General features: G+C 36.0%; 1 protein-coding gene across 1 annotated transcript; it reads left to right on the forward strand.

Annotated features, from left to right (window-relative positions):
* The first annotated feature begins 3,373 nt into the window (after positions 1 to 3,373).
* On the forward strand, positions 3,374 to 19,806 carry LOC121430070 (dehydrogenase/reductase SDR family member 12-like). Its single transcript, XM_041627343.1, has 9 exons — positions 3,374 to 3,523; positions 7,625 to 7,798; positions 8,991 to 9,124; positions 9,829 to 9,911; positions 12,162 to 12,257; positions 16,011 to 16,154; positions 17,528 to 17,629; positions 18,230 to 18,458; positions 19,360 to 19,806. Exons 2-9 carry the CDS (start codon positions 7,665 to 7,667, stop codon positions 19,473 to 19,475), a joined length of 1,038 nt encoding a protein of 345 aa, XP_041483277.1. The 5' UTR covers positions 3,374 to 3,523; positions 7,625 to 7,664; the 3' UTR covers positions 19,476 to 19,806.
* The last annotated feature ends 1,095 nt before the right edge of the window (positions 19,807 to 20,901 follow it).

The following is a 20,901-nucleotide window of genomic DNA, read 5'->3' on the forward strand; positions in this document are numbered from 1 at the left end:
TACATATAGATTTTGACAATGTAATTTATGCATTTTTAATTATGAAGATTTCAAATTTGTATTTTGATTATGATCAGTACTACAGAATGTAATTTGAATGAATGTGCAATGAAATTGATTCCAATGATTTATTTTTGTACTTGAGAAAATGATATGATTCTACGCAAATTTCAAGTAATGAATGATAATCTTAGTATTAAAGTTATGCCAATGTAGATAGAAGTTAATAGAAGGGAATCCAATCTGAGAAAAAGAATGACAAGTGTGGAAGAAGAAATTAGGATAAACAGGTTGGTGAAAATTTGAAAGAAATTGGACGAAAATAAGAAAAATGTAATCATGTAGATTATGTAACAATATAATGACAATACTTGTACAGTTGATATGAAACCCAGATAGGTATGTTGCAATTGATACAAATTCATAAAGTGAATTATAAATTTCTTGTCACTTTTTTTGATATCTGATTCATACTTTCTGATATTTGCTTTGATTTTTTTTGGTTAAAATCAAGTTATCAATTTGAGTTGGAATCTTGTAAGGAAATGTTATATTTGATATCATTGTAGATTATGTGCCTTTAGAAACAGTTAGGAAGAGGTGATGAAGTCTCCTTTGTACATGCAGATGGACCAAGTAAATGCCTTATATCGAGTGAAGTCAGTGAACCATGTACTTAATGGCTGCCCCGCCCCCCCCCCCCCGCCAAAAAAAAATGCAATTTGAACCTTCACATATAACAGAAATGTGTTTTGTTTTTTGATATGCATTTGAATACAATGTTTTGATGTGCTAAATGCTCAATAAATCTGGCATCACAAAACTGTGTAATAGTTGATTGATGTCAGGTTGACCTTGCTATTAAGTACCAGTTTTTGTTGTGTCGGTGCAAGAACGCCCTTAGCAAAACATTTTCGCGCATCCCATTGGTAAAGAAATGCCTTTATGTGTGCTGCGAAGAGCATTATTGCACACTTGTGATGCACAAAAGTGTGGTTTTGAGGGCATTCTTGCACCAACACAACAATTTGTTTTAATATTATTTTGTTGGTTTTCTCACTTCTGGGCATCTACTAGAAATTACAGCTTATCTGTAGAGTATTTAATGCCTTGAAAAGTAGATTTGCCATATTTTGTCTTCTTTTGTATTTATAACTTATGTTTGTATATTTCTAGTGGATACCTGTCTTATCTTTTGAGGAAAATGTCCAGATATAAGAATCAATAAGGCAGAAATCATATGTAATTTTGCCTCTATATTGCTATTTTCATGCCATTTTTTTCAAGAGGTAATGGCTTAAACCCATATTGATACTTTGAATTCAATGATAGATTCGTAGAGCCTTTTGTTGCCATCAAAGCTTTTTTGATTAGTTCTGATTTTCCTCAACTTTCTTTTCCTTATTATGTTTGGACAGAAGAGTAGATTGGCATAAGTGCAAGATAGGATCTGAAATAGATACTTTTAGACTACTGAGAGGAAAAGACTGATTTTGCCAATTTCAAGAATGGAGCTGATTGAATTAGGTTTCAATTAATTGTCCAAATGAGTCTCTAGTGCAATGTTCTGTTACATTTCAGCAATGACTAAGTTCAACTACAAAGTTAACTTATCTTGTATTTTTGCATGATTGTTGTCAATATAATTTTGATGGATTAATAATACCGTCCAAACACTACTAACAACTTATTTATTGATATTATTGACAATGATTCAATTTCATGTTATTGCAATTTTCCGGACGAATGAATTGTTCAAACTGATTTGAGAGGATCAGCATTTAAGATTTTGTAGTAAACAGGTAGAAATTGTATGTGTTTGTCTTGTTCCTCCTGTGCCTCTAACCTAGGTTATTAGAGAGAGAGAGATAGGGGGGGGGGTGAGACAGAGAGAAAGCAGATAGAGAGGGGGGGGGGCTGAGACAGAGAGAAAGCAGATAGAGAGGGGGGTGAGACAGAGAAAGGAAGATAGAGAGAGAGGAGGGGGGGGGGGGGTGAGACAGAGAGAAAGAAAGATAAAGAGGGGAGAATCGGGGAGTGAGAGGGGAAGGGGATAGAATGAAAGACAGAGAGAGGGGTAGAGGAGGGGAGGGTGAAAGAAGGACAGGGGTGAAATAGGGAAAAAGGAGATGGGGCTATAACCTTGGTTATTAGAGAGGGGAAATGGGGGAAGAATGAAAAAGGGAGAGAGGGGGGGGGGGGGGACATACATAGACCTGGGATGCAGACAAAGACTGACATTTATCTGGCTGCATAAGATTAAAACATTAACTTCGACCCTGTCAACAAATTTCTTTTGAAGTGCTAAATAAGATGCAATGATATTTGTACTGTACAGTGAAACCTGTCTATAGTGACCACCCAAGGGAAACACAAAATGTGGCCTTTATAGATAGGTGGCTGCTATAGACAGGTTCTTATATATACACACAATCTGCCTCCATGGGAATCAGTTTTAGTGATCACTATAGGCAGGTGGTCACTATAGACAGGTGGCCACTAACACAGGTTTGACTGTATATGATTTAGTGGATGTAAAAAGGGAGGGGGGGATAGGGAGGAGAGGGGACATGTAGATAAAGACTGACGTTTATCTAACTAGCTAAGATCATTCAAACATTAACATATGACCTGTCAAAATGAGATGCAAATGGATATTTTGTCAAAATGCATAAGACCACATTTTTAAAGCATTTTGCAATGACTCAATTTTTTTTTCAGTTGAGAATTTTCAGTGTACCTTCTCTAACTTCAGCTAGTGTGATTGGAAGTCAACCCCCAAAATAAATTGATTTCAACAAATCAAAGAAAATAAAAGATGACAACTGAACATTTCATTACAGTTAGGACCTTAAAAAAGTGAGGCAAACTTTTGTTTGTTTTCACTATAATACAAATGATAAATCTATGAAGTCACCTACGATCGTTTTGTATTTCATCATATGAATATTATAAAGATTTTCATTTTGTAGGTTTGATAATAAGAAAGGTCTTGATTAAATCACAGTAAATTACAATAATGATGATTCTGTTCAGTTTGTATCTTTTTATTTCCAAAACGAAGAAAACAAAAAGAGAATCCATACAAATATCATGAGTTAAGAAACCTTTACTACAATATATGCAATGGAAAATCATCACGATTGTATTTGAAAACTAAAAATTTAGAGACCCATTTAGAAGCGCCACGAATGATAGCTGTTTGAATAGTTTTCGAATATTTTGGGAAATTACTAGAATTCCCATTACATGTATTTATTTATTTAACTGGAGAGTTCATTTCCAAATGCAAAGACAACGTTCGAAAACAAGCTACCGAATCGTTATCATTTTCATTGGAGGAAAGTTTTTTAATGACGTCATACTTATACAATATCTGACGTCATATCCAGCTGATATAGTTGTGTAATTTGTACTGGTGAAAATTTATTTTGGGATGACTGAAAATTTGTTTTATTATCTTGCTTGACTGCTACTGTTTTACAAGAGGACTGGAGATAGTCTTATCTTTTATATTTCTATGGTAAGTATTGATTGAATATGCTTTTGAGTGCTAGAAAGTGGACAAATCGGCGATCAGCCAATATTTGCATCGTTTCGTATTTTAGACTGTGTACAGATTGTACAGAAGTAGCACTATCCGTAAGGCGAAGCCGAACCCTTATTGATGCGGCTTTTAGTAGAGCTAGCTCAATAGTCAAGCTCACTCGGGATTGGAACCTCCGCCGTCGCCGATGCGGTCATGACCGCTGGGAAGGGGAAAGAATCGGTATAGGCCTATATCGCCCGATAAAAAGGCCCTATTCTGAAGCAATCATGATTAGACTACGATTAAAACAAAAGATTTGGTGTTGCTTGGCTTTGCCTTTGCATTTTTCATGGATTCTTTGAAGGCAGTGTATACAGCCACACGCGTGTGTCTTTACCATCCAGCCACACGCGTGTGTTTATATCCAAAACACCTATCTGTGGATACCGCCACACGCCGCCAGTAATAACAGTAAAACGCGTATGTAGGTCTGACCGTCTATATCACGATCAAAATAACCTCATTTCTTCATTAAATTCTTACATTCTAAACCACTCTGATTTCTTTAAATCGTTTCAATTTCATTCTCACCGTCTTCTTTCCTTGCTTTTCTTGTCTTGTTACAAAAGGCCGCCTGTTAAATAGCAAATTTCCACACTTTTTCTACTTGTGTCGATTCTCTACTGACTCTAGGCTATGTGCGCGTACGTGCGTACGTACGAAACCCAAACTGTGTATGTCATAGAGATGTATATACATCTCTATGGTGTATGTCTACTACTGCGCTGCGCTTATGTGGGTCTGCCACCGCGAAGGAAGCCAGAATCGACACAAGTAGAAAAAGAGAATTTGCTGTTAAACAGACGACCGTTTGTAACAAGACAAGAAAAGCAAGGAGAGAAGACGGTGAGAATGAAATTGAAACGATCTAAGGATATCAAAGGGGTTTAGAATGTAAGAATTTAATGAAGAAATGAGGTTATTTTGATGGTGATATAGACGGTCAGACCTACATACGTGTTTGGCAGTTATTACTGGCGGCGTGTGGCGGTATCCACAGATAGGTGTTCTGGATATAACCACACGCGTGTGGCTGGATGGTAAAGACACATGCGTGTGGCTGTATACACTGCCATTCTTGAAAGTGTAGGCCTAGTCTTAATTTTTTTTCAATGCTCGGGAAAGAGTACCATATCTAGGCTCTAGCACCTTCGGCCCTCCACGAATTACATGTCCGACGATCAGTTTTGGAAAGTCGTTTGGAAAAAAATTACAAGCGAAGTTTCATCAATTTTCGTACAAAATGTTAGGAAATATTATAGAGAACAAAATAGATGATTACAACTAGTGACAGAGCTACCAAGTCTCATCTCACGCATTGTGCATGAGACTCATTATTTTTAGTGTAATCCAAAGGCAAAGACGAAAAAGAAGGCTTCAAAAATATAAAGTGTCCGGACACCCGACCCCCCATAGTAAAAGTACCCTCCATCTAAAAATAACTCCAAAAATTGTTGAGACTTCCTTTCAAGTTTTCATTCACTTCAGATTTCTCAATCAATTTGTCAGTGTTAGCTTACCTTACTTTCTTTGGTCTTGGACTCAAGATCTCTTCCTGCTATGCTAGAACTTAGATTAAGCCAGGGCTCGACACTAGCGGCGGTCCGACGGTCCCAGACCGGTAAAAATCGCTGTTGATTTTCAGAAATTGGAAGATTTACTGGTCCGACATGACCAGTAAAAAATATCATTGTCGGGCCAGTAATTTTTCCAAAAATAGCAAGATTTAAGGGTCCGACATGACCAGTAATAAAAACCATTGTTGGGCCAATAACTTTTCCAGAAATGGTCAAATTCACAGCAAACCATTTCCCCCCGTTAAATTCTGCAATTCACACACAGAATACACACAGAATGAATCGCACGTGTTACTATAGTACTATACAGCACGCATACAGTGTACATGTAGTCAGCCACACAATCCACATGGTGAATTCTCCACTGGCCGCACGAACGAAGCCTGGCTAAACTCTGGCAGAAATCTCTCACAGAACTGTCAAAATTCACGGTTCATACTCATGAAAGGCTCTTATAATGTCCATATTTCCTAAAAATTGGAGTAACTCTGTCATCTGTAAGCAGTAAAAGGGTAAATTTTCACTTCTGTTTGGTTCAAACAGATCGGGTCTCGGGTGGTATCGTCTGAATACATATTAGCCCCACATATGCATTTATGTGTGTGTTGATACACTTGGTTTCTGACTTTCTTTCGTAGCTATTTTAATTGAGCCAAAAAAGAAACAAATTATTTATGATAATAGTTTTAGCTTTCTTCCTCTGTTTTCTTTCCTTCTTTCTTTTCAATCTTTCTTTTAATTTTTTTTTTCTCTATTTCTTTCCTTCCTTCCTTCTTTCCTTCCTTCTTTCCTTCCTTCTTTCCTTCCTTCTTTCCTTCCTTCCTTCTTTCCTTCCTTCTTTCCTTCCTTCTTTCCTTCCTTCCTTCCTCCTTTCCTCCCTTCTTTCCTTCCTTCTTTCATTCCTTCTTTCCTTCCATTCTTTCTTTCTTTCTTACTTTCCTTCCTTCTTTCCTCCCTTCCTCCTTCCTTCCTTCCATCCTTTCTTTCTTTCTTACTTTCCTTCCTTCTTTCCTTCCTTCTTTCCTTCCTTCTTTCCTTCCTTCCTTCTTTCCTTCCTTCCTCCTTTCCTCCCTTCTTTCTTTCCTTCCTTCCATCCTTTCTTTCTTTCTTACTTTCCTTCCTTCCTTCTTTCCTCCCTTCCTTCCTCCTTCCTTCCTTCCATCCTTTCTTTCTTTCTTACTTTCCTTCTTTCCTTACTTCTTTCCTTCCTTCTTTCCTTCCTTCCATCCTTTCTTCCTTCCTTCCTTTCTTCCTTCCTTCCATCCTTTCTTTCTGACTTTCCTTCCTTCTTTCCTTCCTTCTTTCCTTCCTTCTTTCTTTCCTTCCTTCTTTCCTTCCTTCCTTCCTTCCTTCCTTCCTCCTTTCCTTCTTTCCTTCCATCCTTTCTTACTTTCCTTCCTTCTTTCCTTCCTTCTTTCCTCCCTTCTTTCCTCCCTTCCTTCCTCCCTCCTTCCTTCCTCCTTCCTTCCTTCCATCCTTTCTTTCTTACTTTCCTTCCTTCCATCCTTTCTTTCTTTCTTACTTTCCTTCCTTCTTTCCTTCCTTCTTTCCTTCCATCCTTTCTTTCTTTCTGACTTTCCTTCTTTCCTTCTTTCTTTCTTTCTTACTCTCTTCGTTTCTGTCTTGCTTTCTTTTTGTCCTTCATTCCTTCGTTTTACGGGGGGGGGGGGGGTCACGAAAGGCTAGAAAAATAAACTTGCGCCTTTTTTTAATGTTTTCTTTACTTTTTGGGACCAGTAGATTTTAGGTTCGGACCAGTAAAAATTTGAAAAACTGGGTATCTACTGGTCCGACATGAATAGGTTGGACCAGTAGAAAAAATGGGTTAGTGTGGAGCCCTGATTAAGCACTGATGATACTGGAATAGTTTTTTTTTTTTTTTGCAATTATGACCTGATAGTTTGACTAACCAGACCTAACAGTTACAGAACCTTTACTGACTTAATAAACAGATGTCTGATTACATGCACTCGATCCTTTTTAAAACTTTGACGTAGATGTAAAGCCATATTTTGGTATGTATTTCCACGCTCCCGTGTTCTAGATTAGGGCTAGATATAATATTTTAACCTCCAGCTTGATGGCAAATGCCAATTTTCTCCTGTCTTTTCGAATTATGTAAGTCTAGCTAAAATTTGCCCAGAATTTATTCTGTCCTAAAGTTATCACCTATATCTCGGCTCAGCGGTCATTGGGAATAGCTCTAATTTGACTTAGATCTTGTATCATACCTTCTTGTGGGTGTAAAGTTTTATCTAACAAACCTTATTATTGGAAGTGATTTGTTTCTTGTCCTTCACTGATACAATAAGGAGACTATGAGATGATTTCTTTGATGTTTGCATGTGCGCTTACAGTTACAGCTCCATCTGTTCCAACTAACTTGCTATCAGTGAAAATCAATGACAATTTACCAATCCGTTTTTAAAACTAATTTTCTGTTTCTTTATACATGTAGCTCGCTGAAAATTACAGAGGGAAAAAAAGGATCTTATTTGATGCACCTTCTGAAAGCTGCAGCGTACCTGGGCGTGATTGGTGTTTTGATTGCATGTGTCTGGCCGTTTGGTTCCGTGATGAGTATCTACAGGAATAGTGTGTTTGTCGTCAAAGGATTGAGAGAATTCTGCAAGTACGTAAATCCGTGTTAAACTTTAGAGTGCCAAATTATACAATTCTCGAAGGGTTATTTCTTGAATTAAAACTGGAATAGGGTAAACAAGGTTTGTTAAGTTGCTCCTATTTATATGACCCAGAAGTAAATACAATGTATGTAGTTTCAGAAAACTTTATAATATGAGAAAGTTAGAAATTAAAAAGAAGTATTATTCACTATTCTAAAAGACTTTCTTATCGGCTGAATAGGTAATCCTTTTATTTTGCTCATACACAAAATAACTTGATTACCATTGTTTTTTTGTTTTTTTCTTTATCTAATGATTTTTTTTCCTTATGGGACTGAAATGTACAAAAATGCTATTTGTGTTCCCCAATTGAAAATTCCACTTACGAGAAAGTTGCACTCTAATGATGGTAAATTACACAACAAACAGGATACTACGATACTTGTCATCAAATTGCAAAATTTGAGAATTATATTGAGATAATGATTCCATTTTCAAACATTTATTCCTATATTCCAAACTTTATCGATTTTTTCCCCCTATATTTCTGCTTTGACACAAACTTTACTGCAAACAATGCTTGATTTCCCTTTAAATCTTTAAAGGTCAAGTCCATCCCAGAAAAAAAAAAGTTGATTTGAATAAATAGAGAAAAGTCAAACAAGAATAATGCTGAAAACTTCATCAAAATCGGATGGAAGATATTGAAAGAAAGTTATGACATTTTAAAGTGTCGATTATTTTTCACAAAACAGTCCTATGCTTAACTGTGATGTCACTCATTTACTATTTCTTTTGTTTTTTATTGTTTGAATTATACAATACTTCATTTTTTATGGATTTGACAATTGTGACCATCTTGTTTGATCCACAAAATGTTAAAAAATCAAATTCCACATGTTCAGGGAGGAATGAAACTTTGATTGCATGACGATGAGGAGAAAATTCAAATATTTAATATAATAAAATACAAAAGAAATAGTGAGTGGGTGATGTCATCAGCCCCCCCCCCATGTGCGTACTGACCATCATGTGCATATAACTGTTTGTGAAATTTAGCAAAGCTTTAAAATGACATAACTTTTTTATTTCAGATCCAATTTTAATGAAACTTTCAGTGTTACTCTTATTTGATTTTTTCTCTTTCTAGTAAAGTATAATGATGTATAATGTATAGTTATTTTTTATCTCTATTGTTAGGAGTGGCTATGAACATGCAGCAAAATCCTTTGACAAGACGGCGTTAGATGTTGATATATCTAACCAGGCCTATCTCATCACAGGCGCTAACAGTGGTATTGGAAAGAGTGCTGCCCTTGCTGTGGCTCAAAGAGGTAATGTACAGTGCGTCTCACACAAATAAAAAAAAGTTTGAATTATTGTTCATTTGTCATAACTAAATCACAAATAATAGAGGTATATTTAACCAGGGTAGCCACTTCATTTCTGAAAACTGTTCTCCCACCGGGCCCTGCTATGATTACCCCGGCTTTAGCTGTGCTGCCTAGGTGCTCAAGCATTCAAGGAATTAATACAATTTAGACAAATGACATATCATTGGAAAAAGCTTAGAATCTCCTCTTTCACCGGGTATATGATTCCTCACTCATGCAATATCAAGAAAGGATACCAAAATGTCACTTGGCGAGTGGTATCTGAATTTGGGTAAGAAAATCACATGTTTAAACAAAATTACAAATCTGCTCTTTTATTTGATGCCTCAATCACAGAAAATGTTCAAGATATGACAATGCTATAGATGTACCTATTAATTTCCTTTTTTACAATTATGTGTTTTCACAGAATTCCAACTGTAGTTATCACACGGTTAACAAAAGACTTTATGCATGGCTGATCGTCAACAAAACAGGATGTTGAAAAACTCTTATTTTAGATGTACTGAACTAAAAATTGATATGCTATTGTTACATTGATTGATGCATCAATCAAATATCAGCAAATTTAGAGTTGCAATTGATTGCAAATATTTTTGCAACACAATATACTTGTATAGTTCTCGTCTTTCCTTTTTATTCAGGTGGCACAGTTCATATGATATGTAGAAATCAGACAAGAGGAGAGGAGGCAAAACAAGAGATTGAAACTACCACAGGAAATCAGGTAAACATATTTATTTTCAGACCAAAACTCTCTGGGGCCCCGTTACCACAAAAGTTTGTGATTAAAGAGAAATGCCAGTAGTTGCAGTAAACACTGATTTCATGAGAAAGTCTGTAAAACCAGGCTTAATTGTCAGTATGTCATCGAGGATCTAGATCTGGTACAGTTACATAAACTGAACTTTGTGTGAAATCTTGAAATCTATGCTGAAAAATGTTCACACTGGAGATCACCAACACAGATAAGCACATGTGGGACAGTGTATTATTTTTGCTTTGAATGTTGGCCAGACTCTTGACTCGAATCCTGTGCTTATTTGCTGATTTCTGAGCAATTACACAATTTCTTCTAGAATCCTTTGGCACATATTTTTTATTTATACAAACAGACTCTGGTGGTCATTTCATTGGATTCTGTACCATTACGAAAATTTCCAGTTTGATTCTCGACCTCACTTCGGACTGCAGACTGCGGTCACATACCCCGTTTTGCGTTTGGGAAATCTCAAACAACTTTTCCAACCCCGATAAACCCATCTTGGCCAGGTAATCCCCTTGTCTCGATTTCACCACCACGGGCCAGCTAAACGAGCGTTGAGCCAAGGACGAAATGATAAACAACAGCTGTGCTATTACGTAAGACTTGTCTGCCTGTAGAAGGATCTTCGGAATGAAATTATTGTATTCGATATTAATCACGTTTTCAAAGGCATATTACATTCAGACATCCAATACTAGTCCATTTTCAATTTCGAACGAAGAAAATCGACCTCGAAATAAGGAAAGTATGCGGAATAAAAATTACGGTATGCTTAGCATGCAAGGACCGCGATGCATCCCATCTAGTTTCTGTCCGTACAGCAAGAAAATATGGGATGCATGCCGTTCACTCGCGCAACGATACAGTCTTAACGAAAGAAAGGAAGGAAGGAAGAGAGAGAGAAAGAAAGAAAGAAAGGAAGAAAAAAGTTTCTATCAACGCGTGTATACATGGAACTCCATGCACTCACCAGAACACACATTGCAATCCATCGTGTGTGGCCCCCTGCTGTGACCGTTGATGCTGGGGTGTATTATCTTCGGACCGAGGTCAAGAAACAGGTGTTTCTATACTTAAATTTCATGCTTGAGGGCAATAGGGTTTTGAGAAGAGATTTGATAAGGGAAACTTGGGGTATACTGCTCTTAAACGCAAGATTTTCGTCATGACAAACTCATTTTGATATTACCACAACTGGAATTTACCTTTAATCACTTATTTTAAAGAACAATTCTGATTGGTTCCTAGTCATTCTACTGAGTAAAATGCGCATGCAACGATGATCTTGATAGGCCATTTCATTTTTAATGATTAATCACTTACTTTTGTGTTACGGGCCCGGGTTTAACTAAACTTGTTTTGCAATGGAACTGGGTAGTCCCTGGAAAAATTCAATAAGAGTTTACCATAATAAATTACCCATATTGAACATTTTTTGAACCATTGATACTGATAGTTAAGTCTGTTTAACTTCGCCTTCCACAGATCCTACTAATACCCAAGGTATTTATAAGCAAATTTCAGTCCAAATACCTGGTACATATAATACAGATGTGTAGTATTTCCACCTTAGAAGTCAAATTGCTCGCATTTATTGAAGTTGAATTTACTTCTGTGATCTGAAGAGATTTGACTAATTAGGCAGATTTTAATGTAAGTCCAGGACTTAATAAACGGGGGTCGGCAGAGAAAGTTGGTTTGTGACAATCAGAAAAATTGTAATAAGTGAAACGACATAAGTGAAACGACATAAGTGAAACGACCCATTGATTAGTAAAAATGAAAGAAAGAGAAACATGTTAATCATATTTTTTTGGGGGGGGGATGAGGCAAAAGAGGGTCACATTCCCCCCAAGGATCCGCACCTGTTCTATGCCTATGTATTATACTTCTGTGTATGATAAAGATGATGTACATAGATATTGATCCACAATGTGCTGCACTCAACCCAGGTGAGGTAATGGTACCAGCATGAAGTAATTCTTCAAAAAGCTGTGAGCACCGGAATTAGTTGCCAAGCTTATAGGAGTGCCTATCATGGTGGATACATGTGCAATACAAATCCTATATTGCTATTATTATTTGTATTATATACAAAGTCATCATGGCTGTATGAGTCATATTCTGTTCTAATATCAACTCTTTAAAGGAAATAATCACTCATGGATACAATAGAGAAATATAAATTTCCTCTTGCATTATCTATTCCAGAAAGTCTTTCTTCATGTTGTCGATATGTCAGACTCACAGAAGGTGTCTGATTTCGCCAGGGAATTTGCAGAAAGTGGAAAGGAATTACATGTTTTGGTGAGTTACCTTAAGTTGTCAAATACTCTCGCAGATAATAAAGACCATAATCATTTTCTTTTCTTTTTGACCGTTTGAAAGTGATGCCATAGTAATTTCTATCAATTCACATTATTCAAAAATAATTTCAGATATTTTACATACCTGTATCTGTGAAATAGTGATATAATTGAAATCTGTACTTGCAGTAAATGATCAATTCATCACATTGGCATCAGAAAAAAAACTGGGAAGATGATACACAGGGGTGAAAGTTCAGGTTATCAGCTGATTTCAGCTTTTTTTCTTGTTTTCATCCTTTTTTTATGTACTTTGTACAACAGTATAGTAGATTTTGCAATTTCAGCTGTTCCATTTGTTGTCACTCTCACCACTGAAATGAAAAAGAGATAATTAAATACATGTACATAATTTTTCTTTGTTTTTTTTTGAAAAAATAATTCGCCTAGTTGTGCCAAAAGATCTAGAATAAACATTGAGGTAGAAATAAACCTCCAGGGCTGTTCCATAAAATAGTAAACCTTTTGGTCAAAATTTCAAAATCCTACAAACAGAACAAATTAGGTATCACTTGAAAGCTAAGACACTGAAATGCATAAATCTGAAAAAAATAACTTCAAACAATGTATCGTTTCATTTTGGCAAGAAATTGAAGTCACCATAGCAACAAAATAGAATTTTACTTATTTTAAAAGGTCAAGTTTGCAACAAATTTTAAACCTTTTATAAGCTCTGAAATCACCAAAGTTGGATGTTGTCCAAGTTGTTATTATGTCAGGTTTCTAAAAAATAAGTTAGGGTTTTTCTATTTTTCTTATATTTTTTACACCAAATATATTAAAAGCAGGCACTTTCAAATGTACGTCCGACCCCTTTTCACATACACTTTTTTTCTTACTTGCAAAACAAAAGCAGATAAATTTTCCCAAAGTCAGATGCAAAGCAAGCTTGGTTTGTTTGATATATACACCAGAAGGTAGCACACCTCTAGTCAGGGATTTCAAGTTAAGTGGGGGTCGGACGTACAACTTTTTTGTACGTCCGACCCCCTGTACGTCCGACCCCTTTGAAACTTTTTTTTATGAAGTTATCTTGCACTGCTTAGATGTTTTTTGCAAAAGTTTAATATCATAACATCTTTTACTCATATCAATCTTTTAAATTGAATACAAATTTCAATTTCAACCTAGTTTAAAATGACCTTTTTTGTATTTTCTTTACCCAACAAATACTGGGGGCCAATCTCACCTTCCATCTTTAACATTTTGCATGATAAGGTCCTTTAACACACCTTGACATCGCTGTATAGTTTTATAGGTTATTACTTTGAAGTCTTGCACAAGTTTTGAGACCAATTTCACAAAGAATACCACACATTTGTGACAATATGTAGATTTTTATATGATGATATCATCTTCAAGAAATGGTGATTTGTTTGTGTTTTCAGTGCATATTCAATGGAAACTGCCTTCCTTCATCTCAAATTATCACATAACTTAATGAATTTAGTGGTAATTATGACTGAATGAAAGCCTGCAGGAAATTGAAAAAGAAAATCAAAATTAAAAACCTACAAATACATGAGAAATTTAATAAACAAAGAAGTTCCATATAAAAGAATTGTCCCTTCCCCTCAATCTCAGGTACAGCAATTGCCCCTCTATGGGAAATAGATCTGCCCATTTGCTATAATGATACATGGATGTCTAGACTATTCTACTTTTGCCTGTAGGGGTGTAAGTTATGAAAATGTGAAGGGTTATTCATTTAATTTTGACTTGTTCTCATTTCTTCATTTCTGCATCAACCTTATTCAAACTTGGTACAAATGATCTTTGGTTGATACCATGTGTGGGTTGATGAGGTCAAAGGTCATCTAGGGGTTGGAAGGTGAAGATATAAGAGGCTATTCAGTCATTTTTTGACAGATTTTGTTTATTAAATTAATTTTTTTGTTTGCATCAATATTGTTCAAACTTAAAACACAAAATCAGTGGGAAATACAATTTTTTTGTTGATGAAGATGATAATTTCTAAGGCTATTTAGGGGTCAAAAGGTCACTTTTGCTCATTTTGTTATTTCAAGGTCAATTTTTCAAGCTTTCTAGGGGTCAAAAGGTAACTTTAGATACTGGTAGTTTTTTATGTGTATTGTATTCAAATGTTTTCAAACTTGGAACAAATTATCAGTGGGTAGTACCACATGTTTGTTAAAGAGGATGGAGAGGTCAACTGTCATCTAGGGATAAAAATGTCAAATGACATATTTCTGCATTAATTTTGCCAAAACGTGGAACAAAACCATCAGTGGGAAAAATTACATGCGTTCTTGAGGATGGAGAGATGAAAGGTCATCTAGGGGTCAAAAGGTCATATTGCATGTTTTATTGATTGCAACATCAGGGAAGACTCATGGTTCGTAACCCACCTTGTTTAAACAAAGTTTGTAAAAGGACAGAGTTTTTAATGTTGAAGAAATTCTTTGTCACGTCTTTTGCAAACTATTAAAAAAGATATATTTTACTTGAAGTTCAAGAGTAAAAAATATCCTGCATTGTATGAATAGTGGTCTTGTTTCATTATTGATGCGATCTAAAAATGTAGATATCAAAATGGAAACAGTTTAACCCATCTGACTCATTTGTAATAGATATGAGGAGCATTTTACTTTAGACTGTAAGAAAATCAGTATGGGGGTCGGACGTACACTGTCTGAATGCATGTCAACTTTAATCAAGCATAACTCTCCACCAGCATCAGATTTATTTGTTAATTCCATCTTATGTGAAAGACAACTAACCAAACAGTATGTATATTTTAAAAATCCAGTTTAGAATGTCTATGTTTTGTGCAACTGATCTTCAAAGGGGGTCGGACGTACAGTGTGCAAATATTTTGCACAATGTACATCCGACCCCTTCAAAGTGTACGTCCGACCCCAAATAGATCAGCCTGTACCTAAAACAAGGCAATGCCTATCAATTTCTTTGCTTCATTTCTTTTAAGATTCATCCTTTAACTAACAGCTCATATTAGAATTTTAGTACCTGCATCACAAAAATCACAGAGATTTTGACATGAACTGTAAAAGCATAAAACCTGCTTTCGTCTGATGTACGTCCGACCCCTCACATTTTTGCCCATATTTTCTATTCTTCATATTGCAGCCTGGTCCTGTCATGGTGTAATGATAACCTAGGTCACATGTTATGATATACTAAAAAAAATAAAACACTGCTATCAAATCAAAGGAGATACAGCTCTTAAATGTGTCCGAATGTACGTCCGACCTTTATGGAATGACCCTCCATTAGAATTTCAAGTTATGGATTTGTGACATCATAAACAAGCAGCTGCCCCATGTGTTATGTAATATAAAATGCATGATTGAATAGTTCATGATGACTGATTTCTTTTCGTTTAAGGAACAGGTGTAATTTATTTGTCTATTGATATACTGAAGGTACAGTAAAAACCTTTTTCAATTTTTGTGAGAAAATAAAATTTCATTGATTTCTTCCTATACGAAATGTAGAAAAGCTGCTCGCATATGACGTCACAAATCAAATAATTAAATTCAGATATTTTTTTTATTCTTTGATGGATAATTCTCAAACCTATGGCAATATAAAAAAAAATTCTGCTAGTTTTACAATAAACCTTTTGTCAGAGTGAACTTCCCTTTAAGAATCATTTGTCAGTGTGCATGTACATGTATATTATCAATTATTATTAAAATCTTTATTTCCATAGGTAAACAATGCAGGTTGTATGGTGAACACAAGGGAGATGACATCAGCTGGATATGAAATGAACTTTGCGACCAATGCTCTCGGAACATACATCTTGACATCACTCCTCATTCCAGTTTTACAGAAAGCAGAGAATTCTAGAGTGGTAGGAATTTACTCTGAAATTTACCTGAGTCTTGGAGCCTGTCACATAAAGAGTTGTAATTAAACACAAGTCCAAACACTCAAATGCAATTTGACTTTACAACCAATCAGGAGCACCCATTTGGGATTTGCATTTGTTTGTTCACTTTGTGTAATGGACCCCTAATGACAGAGTTGTGTTTTTAATCTTTGAATTATTTCAGAGGTCATGGGTATAAGATAAATGTTAATATGTAAATTCCATACCAAGCATGACTCTGATTGATTAAAAAAATTATTTAAAGACCCTGACCAGTGTAAAAACAATCATATGTTAAAAGAAAGGCAATGATTCATACAATACAAATATACCAAAAATATTCTATACATCTCCTTCCATTTTTTAGAAATATTAGATAAAAATCAAAGAAACTGCTCCTCCAAAGTACGCTTCGATTGAGCACCCCACGTCGCCTGGAAAGGATGACGTCATGTTGTGTCTGGAGGGTTGCGATTCCATAGGTTTGTGTACAAAAGCATTGGGTATTTTCTTCCATTTCTATATTATGAATCCAATTTTTTTTTCGTTTTCAGATGAAAATGGCACTCACAATTATTCACTGTTGAAATTGATGGAAACCTACAACTATTCACTGCCTTTTTTTGTGACTTCTTTGTTTGGCTCTTATTGGGCCTAAATTGCTATGTCAGGAAAAGTTGTGATACATAATCTGAATGCAGATAGATTTGAAATCTACGCCAAATAAGCAGGAAATAAAATATGGCAAAAACTAGTTCAAAACTGTAGATTTCATAATTTAAGCATGTAGGAAAAAATATATGTGATATCACTCTGTGATGGAAGTGAAGAAAATGAAATGCGTAATCTGGAAAGCAAAAAAATAACCCAGTTTTTCTGTGTACAAACCTATGGAATCGCGACGCTTCTTACACAACGTGCCTTTCGTTCTCGAGGCATTTGAAAAGCACAATAAAGCCTATTTTCTAAGCCGGGTTCGAAGCCCGATAATTGGAATATTCTTAAGCAAAATACTCAGCTGGGAAGGGTGAAAATGAATAAAGCTCACAATGCTGTATTTAGTAGCTTATAAGCTTTCGATTGGTATATAATTTGTCAATTTCATTTTTGGGTCCGGTTTGGGTCTTTAACTGTCAAGGCTTACAAGCCTAACATGAGCAAACATGGTATGTCAATAAGACAAGTGTTTTTGTAATATAGTTTTGACAAACGGTTTTTGTGCATGTATTGTATGGACCTTTTCAATATGAATAATTAAAGACATTACAATTTTGTGTTGCGACTGTTGATTGCGTCCACAGGTAAATGGTTCTTAAAAGCTTGAATCCAATTATCATTTATTTGCCTTTTTTCAGATAACTGTTTCTTCTGGAGGTATGTACACACAGAAGCTGGATCTAAGCAATTTACAGAGTGAGAAAAGCTTCGATGGAACAATGTCATATGCCCACCAAAAAGTAAGTTCTGAGCCCTGGGCTCCGTAACACAAAGGTTTGCGATGGATTGCAAATATTAAAGAAGCGCACTGATTGGTCCCTGGTCAGTATTTTAAACCAAATACGCATGTAACATTGATATTGATTGGTCAGTTCATTAATAGCGATTGATCCCTAATCTTTGTGTTACAGAGCCCCGGTCTTTATCTAGAGCACAGGGTAGTTTGTCATCCTGCAATTTTTATCTGGGGGCCCCCTCGCATAAAAGTAAAGTTTGTAGTCACTTTGTGATCCAATGTTACCTACCATGGTAACAATGCTAAGAGCCAGTGCTGCATTGTGTGTATGTTATAACTTGGCTTGAGAAAGTCCACACGAATGAATGAAAGCTTGTCAAAAACCTTTTTATGGTTGGTAGAAGTTTGAACTTTATTTCATTTGATTGTTCCCAACCAAACAAAAAAAGTTGACTTATCACCTTCCCAGTTTAAATGTAAGGGAGAAAACTAATTATTATCATGTTTTAATCTATGAGTGTGTGAAATTACAGCATTAGCGTGCCAAGGATGAATCACTGTACAATCATTGTGCTTTTTGTTGGTTGGTTTTTTTCTTCAACAGCGTCAGCAGGTGATCATGACTGAGCAGTGGGCAAAGAGATACCCCGAGATCAAGTTCTTTACCATGCATCCTGGCTGGGCCGACACACCGGCCGTGCGGAACTCCATGCCCGATTTCTACGCTAGGTTCAAGAACAAACTGAGGACCCCGGAGCAAGGGGCAGACACTGTCCTTTGGCTGTGCCTGGCGAAAGCCCCCTTGGACGCCGAGAGTGGAGGATTTTATTTGGGTAGGTCATTGTTTGGGGGTTGTGAAATCATCATTTTTGCCCCAGTACCATTAGAAAATAATCAATTATACAATTAGGCATATCTGTTATTGCAAACAAGCCACTGACATAAAGTTACAAGGTGTATTACAGGGGCCGCGGAACCGTGTACAAAAACGCAAAAAATGACCATACAATTGTGATTTTTAGCATGGTCAGCCCCCCCCCCCCTATTGGATCAGCCCCCCACTTTGAAAACCGTTCCGCAGCCCCTGTATTAGTTATTATTAAATTTATTGGCTTATTACAAATGCTGTGTTATATAACTTACATTTCTTGCAAGTAATCAGTGTTCAACAGTGATGTTGATAAATTGTCCTTTCTTTTGGAGAGTAGCTCTGAATTAAGAAAAATGAATTAATACTATTTCCAAATGAGTGATCCAGCCATTGACATTGTTGACAATTATACCGATAATGAATGGCTTGAAAGATGAATTCCAGTTCTGGTAACGATCTCAAAATGACTTTTTATAGAATCTATAATGACCAGCCAAGTGCCTGTTTGTGTGAATAAAAAAATATGTGCCAAAGGATTCTGGAAGAAATTGTGTAATTGCTGAGAAATAAGCGGATTCGGTCACTTCCGTCGGGTCTTTATTCCAGCAATAATAATACACTGTCCCATGTGTGCCTATCTGTGTTGGTGATCTTCAGTGTGATCGTATTTCAGCTTAGATTTTGTGATTTCACAAAGTTCAGTTTATGTAACTGTACCAGATCTAGATCCACGATGATATTGTCATACTTAACCTTGGTTTTACAGACTTTCTCAACTACTTTGATTTACCTTTAATACATTGCCTAATTTTGTTGTATTTTCATATATACATTGTATTTTCCTGTGTTTTTTTCTCCTTCAGATCGCAAGCCTCAGTCAAAACATCTCACTTTTGCATGGACCAAGTCATCAGCTGGCGACGAAGAGAAGCTAATGACAATACTGGAAGACATGGCCGCCAAGTTCAGGACAAAATGAGATTAATTCAATTATGACTTCATTAAAGTGTCGCAGCCAGTTTGAGAGTGATGCATTTCAGTGTCATTTAGTGCTACAATCATCTCTATAATCTAGATGAAATAGTGTTTGATGTCAGTGATGTTCCAATCTGTCATTCAAAGTTTGCATATGATAATCAGTACTCTGGTAATCTGATAAACCTATTTAAATTATGCACCCTCTTCATGAGTTCCCAGCCCATCAGGGAAATCAGGGAAAATTATTTTACTCTTTTCCACTCAGGGAAAAATCAGGGAATTTGATTAAAAATACCCTAAATCATGGAAAAGTGCCTCAAGTGAGGGAAAAATCAGGCAATTTTGATTGGCCCAAAAGTCGAAAGCACGGTAGTCAGTCAGACTCTGTTATATTTTGTTGCATATCAAAACAACATCCATTGAATGACTGGTTATGCTGGGTTTTTTCGTGTGTCCTCTTTGACTGCAGTACAATTTTTTATACTGAAAATATACATGTAATTCACTGCAACAACATACAAAACATGCAAAACTGGGAATGGGTTCAAATAATTATCAGGGAATTTTTCAGCTTCAAGTGGGAATAATCAGGGAATTTTGTTTTCTTGAAAAGCTGGGAACCCTGCTCATCTTTGTCTATCTAGGAACGTTGGGAGTCAGGAGGTCAAAGGTCAAGTAGGTAAAAGGAAAAAAAGATCACTCTGAACATTAAATTGCTTTAGAATGATTTGATGGAGATTAATTTTGTTCGTGTATGCACGTGGGAGTAAGTATGAATTTAAAAACCAATACAGAGGTCACAAGATCACATGACAAGGTGTATGTTGTATAGAAATTTAATATTATTGCTTTGGATGTATGCAAAATGACAAAATGTTCCAATTACGTACAGATTTTTCTATTTATCATTCTTGCACATTATACCCCCCCACAGCAAAATTAGTAACATATCTCTTTTTTTTTTGTTCAATCATACTGATCATGTGACTATTTCCATAGGACTTCCCAAAGCCAATGAATGACCTTTGACCTAATATTCATAGGCAATGAATTGATAAAGTCCACATGCATACTGCACCACATAGACTATGCATTTTTTTAATTACATTTTTTTTCTTTCATATAAGATGTACTCACAGGCACAAACGCTAAAAGGAGTTTTGAACCCTCTCCGAGTTAAAACGCCCCCTTCCCCCTTATCTGGTTATTCTGAGCTTGGGCACACAGTGAATTTCATCTTTGTAATCTGTTTAGGTGGACATATGGGCAATGTGTGCTTTTAAATAGACCAGGGGAGCGTTTCATGAAAGTACTTGTCAGACGTTTTATCCGACAAGTTTTGTTTTATCCGACAGTTACTATAGTAACAGTGCTTCTCAACCAATCAGAATCCAGGAAAGTTGTCATATCTGACAACTTGTCGGACG

Source organism: Lytechinus variegatus, chromosome 16 (assembly GCF_018143015.1).
Source record: "Lytechinus variegatus isolate NC3 chromosome 16, Lvar_3.0, whole genome shotgun sequence".
Classification (NCBI taxonomy): domain Eukaryota; kingdom Metazoa; phylum Echinodermata; class Echinoidea; order Temnopleuroida; family Toxopneustidae; genus Lytechinus; species Lytechinus variegatus.

Bases quoted from the DNA above. Each gene is read 5' to 3' on its own strand.
- LOC121430070 (XM_041627343.1), top strand. From the start codon at position 7,665: ATGCACCTTCTGAAAGCTGCAGCGTACCTGGGCGTGATTGGTGTTTTG. The intron at 16,155-17,527 runs GTAGGAATTTAC...GCCTTTTTTCAG, and splicing joins AAGCAGAGAATTCTAGAGTG to ATAACTGTTTCTTCTGGAGG. The intron at 17,630-18,229 runs GTAAGTTCTGAG...TTTCTTCAACAG, and splicing joins TGTCATATGCCCACCAAAAA to CGTCAGCAGGTGATCATGAC.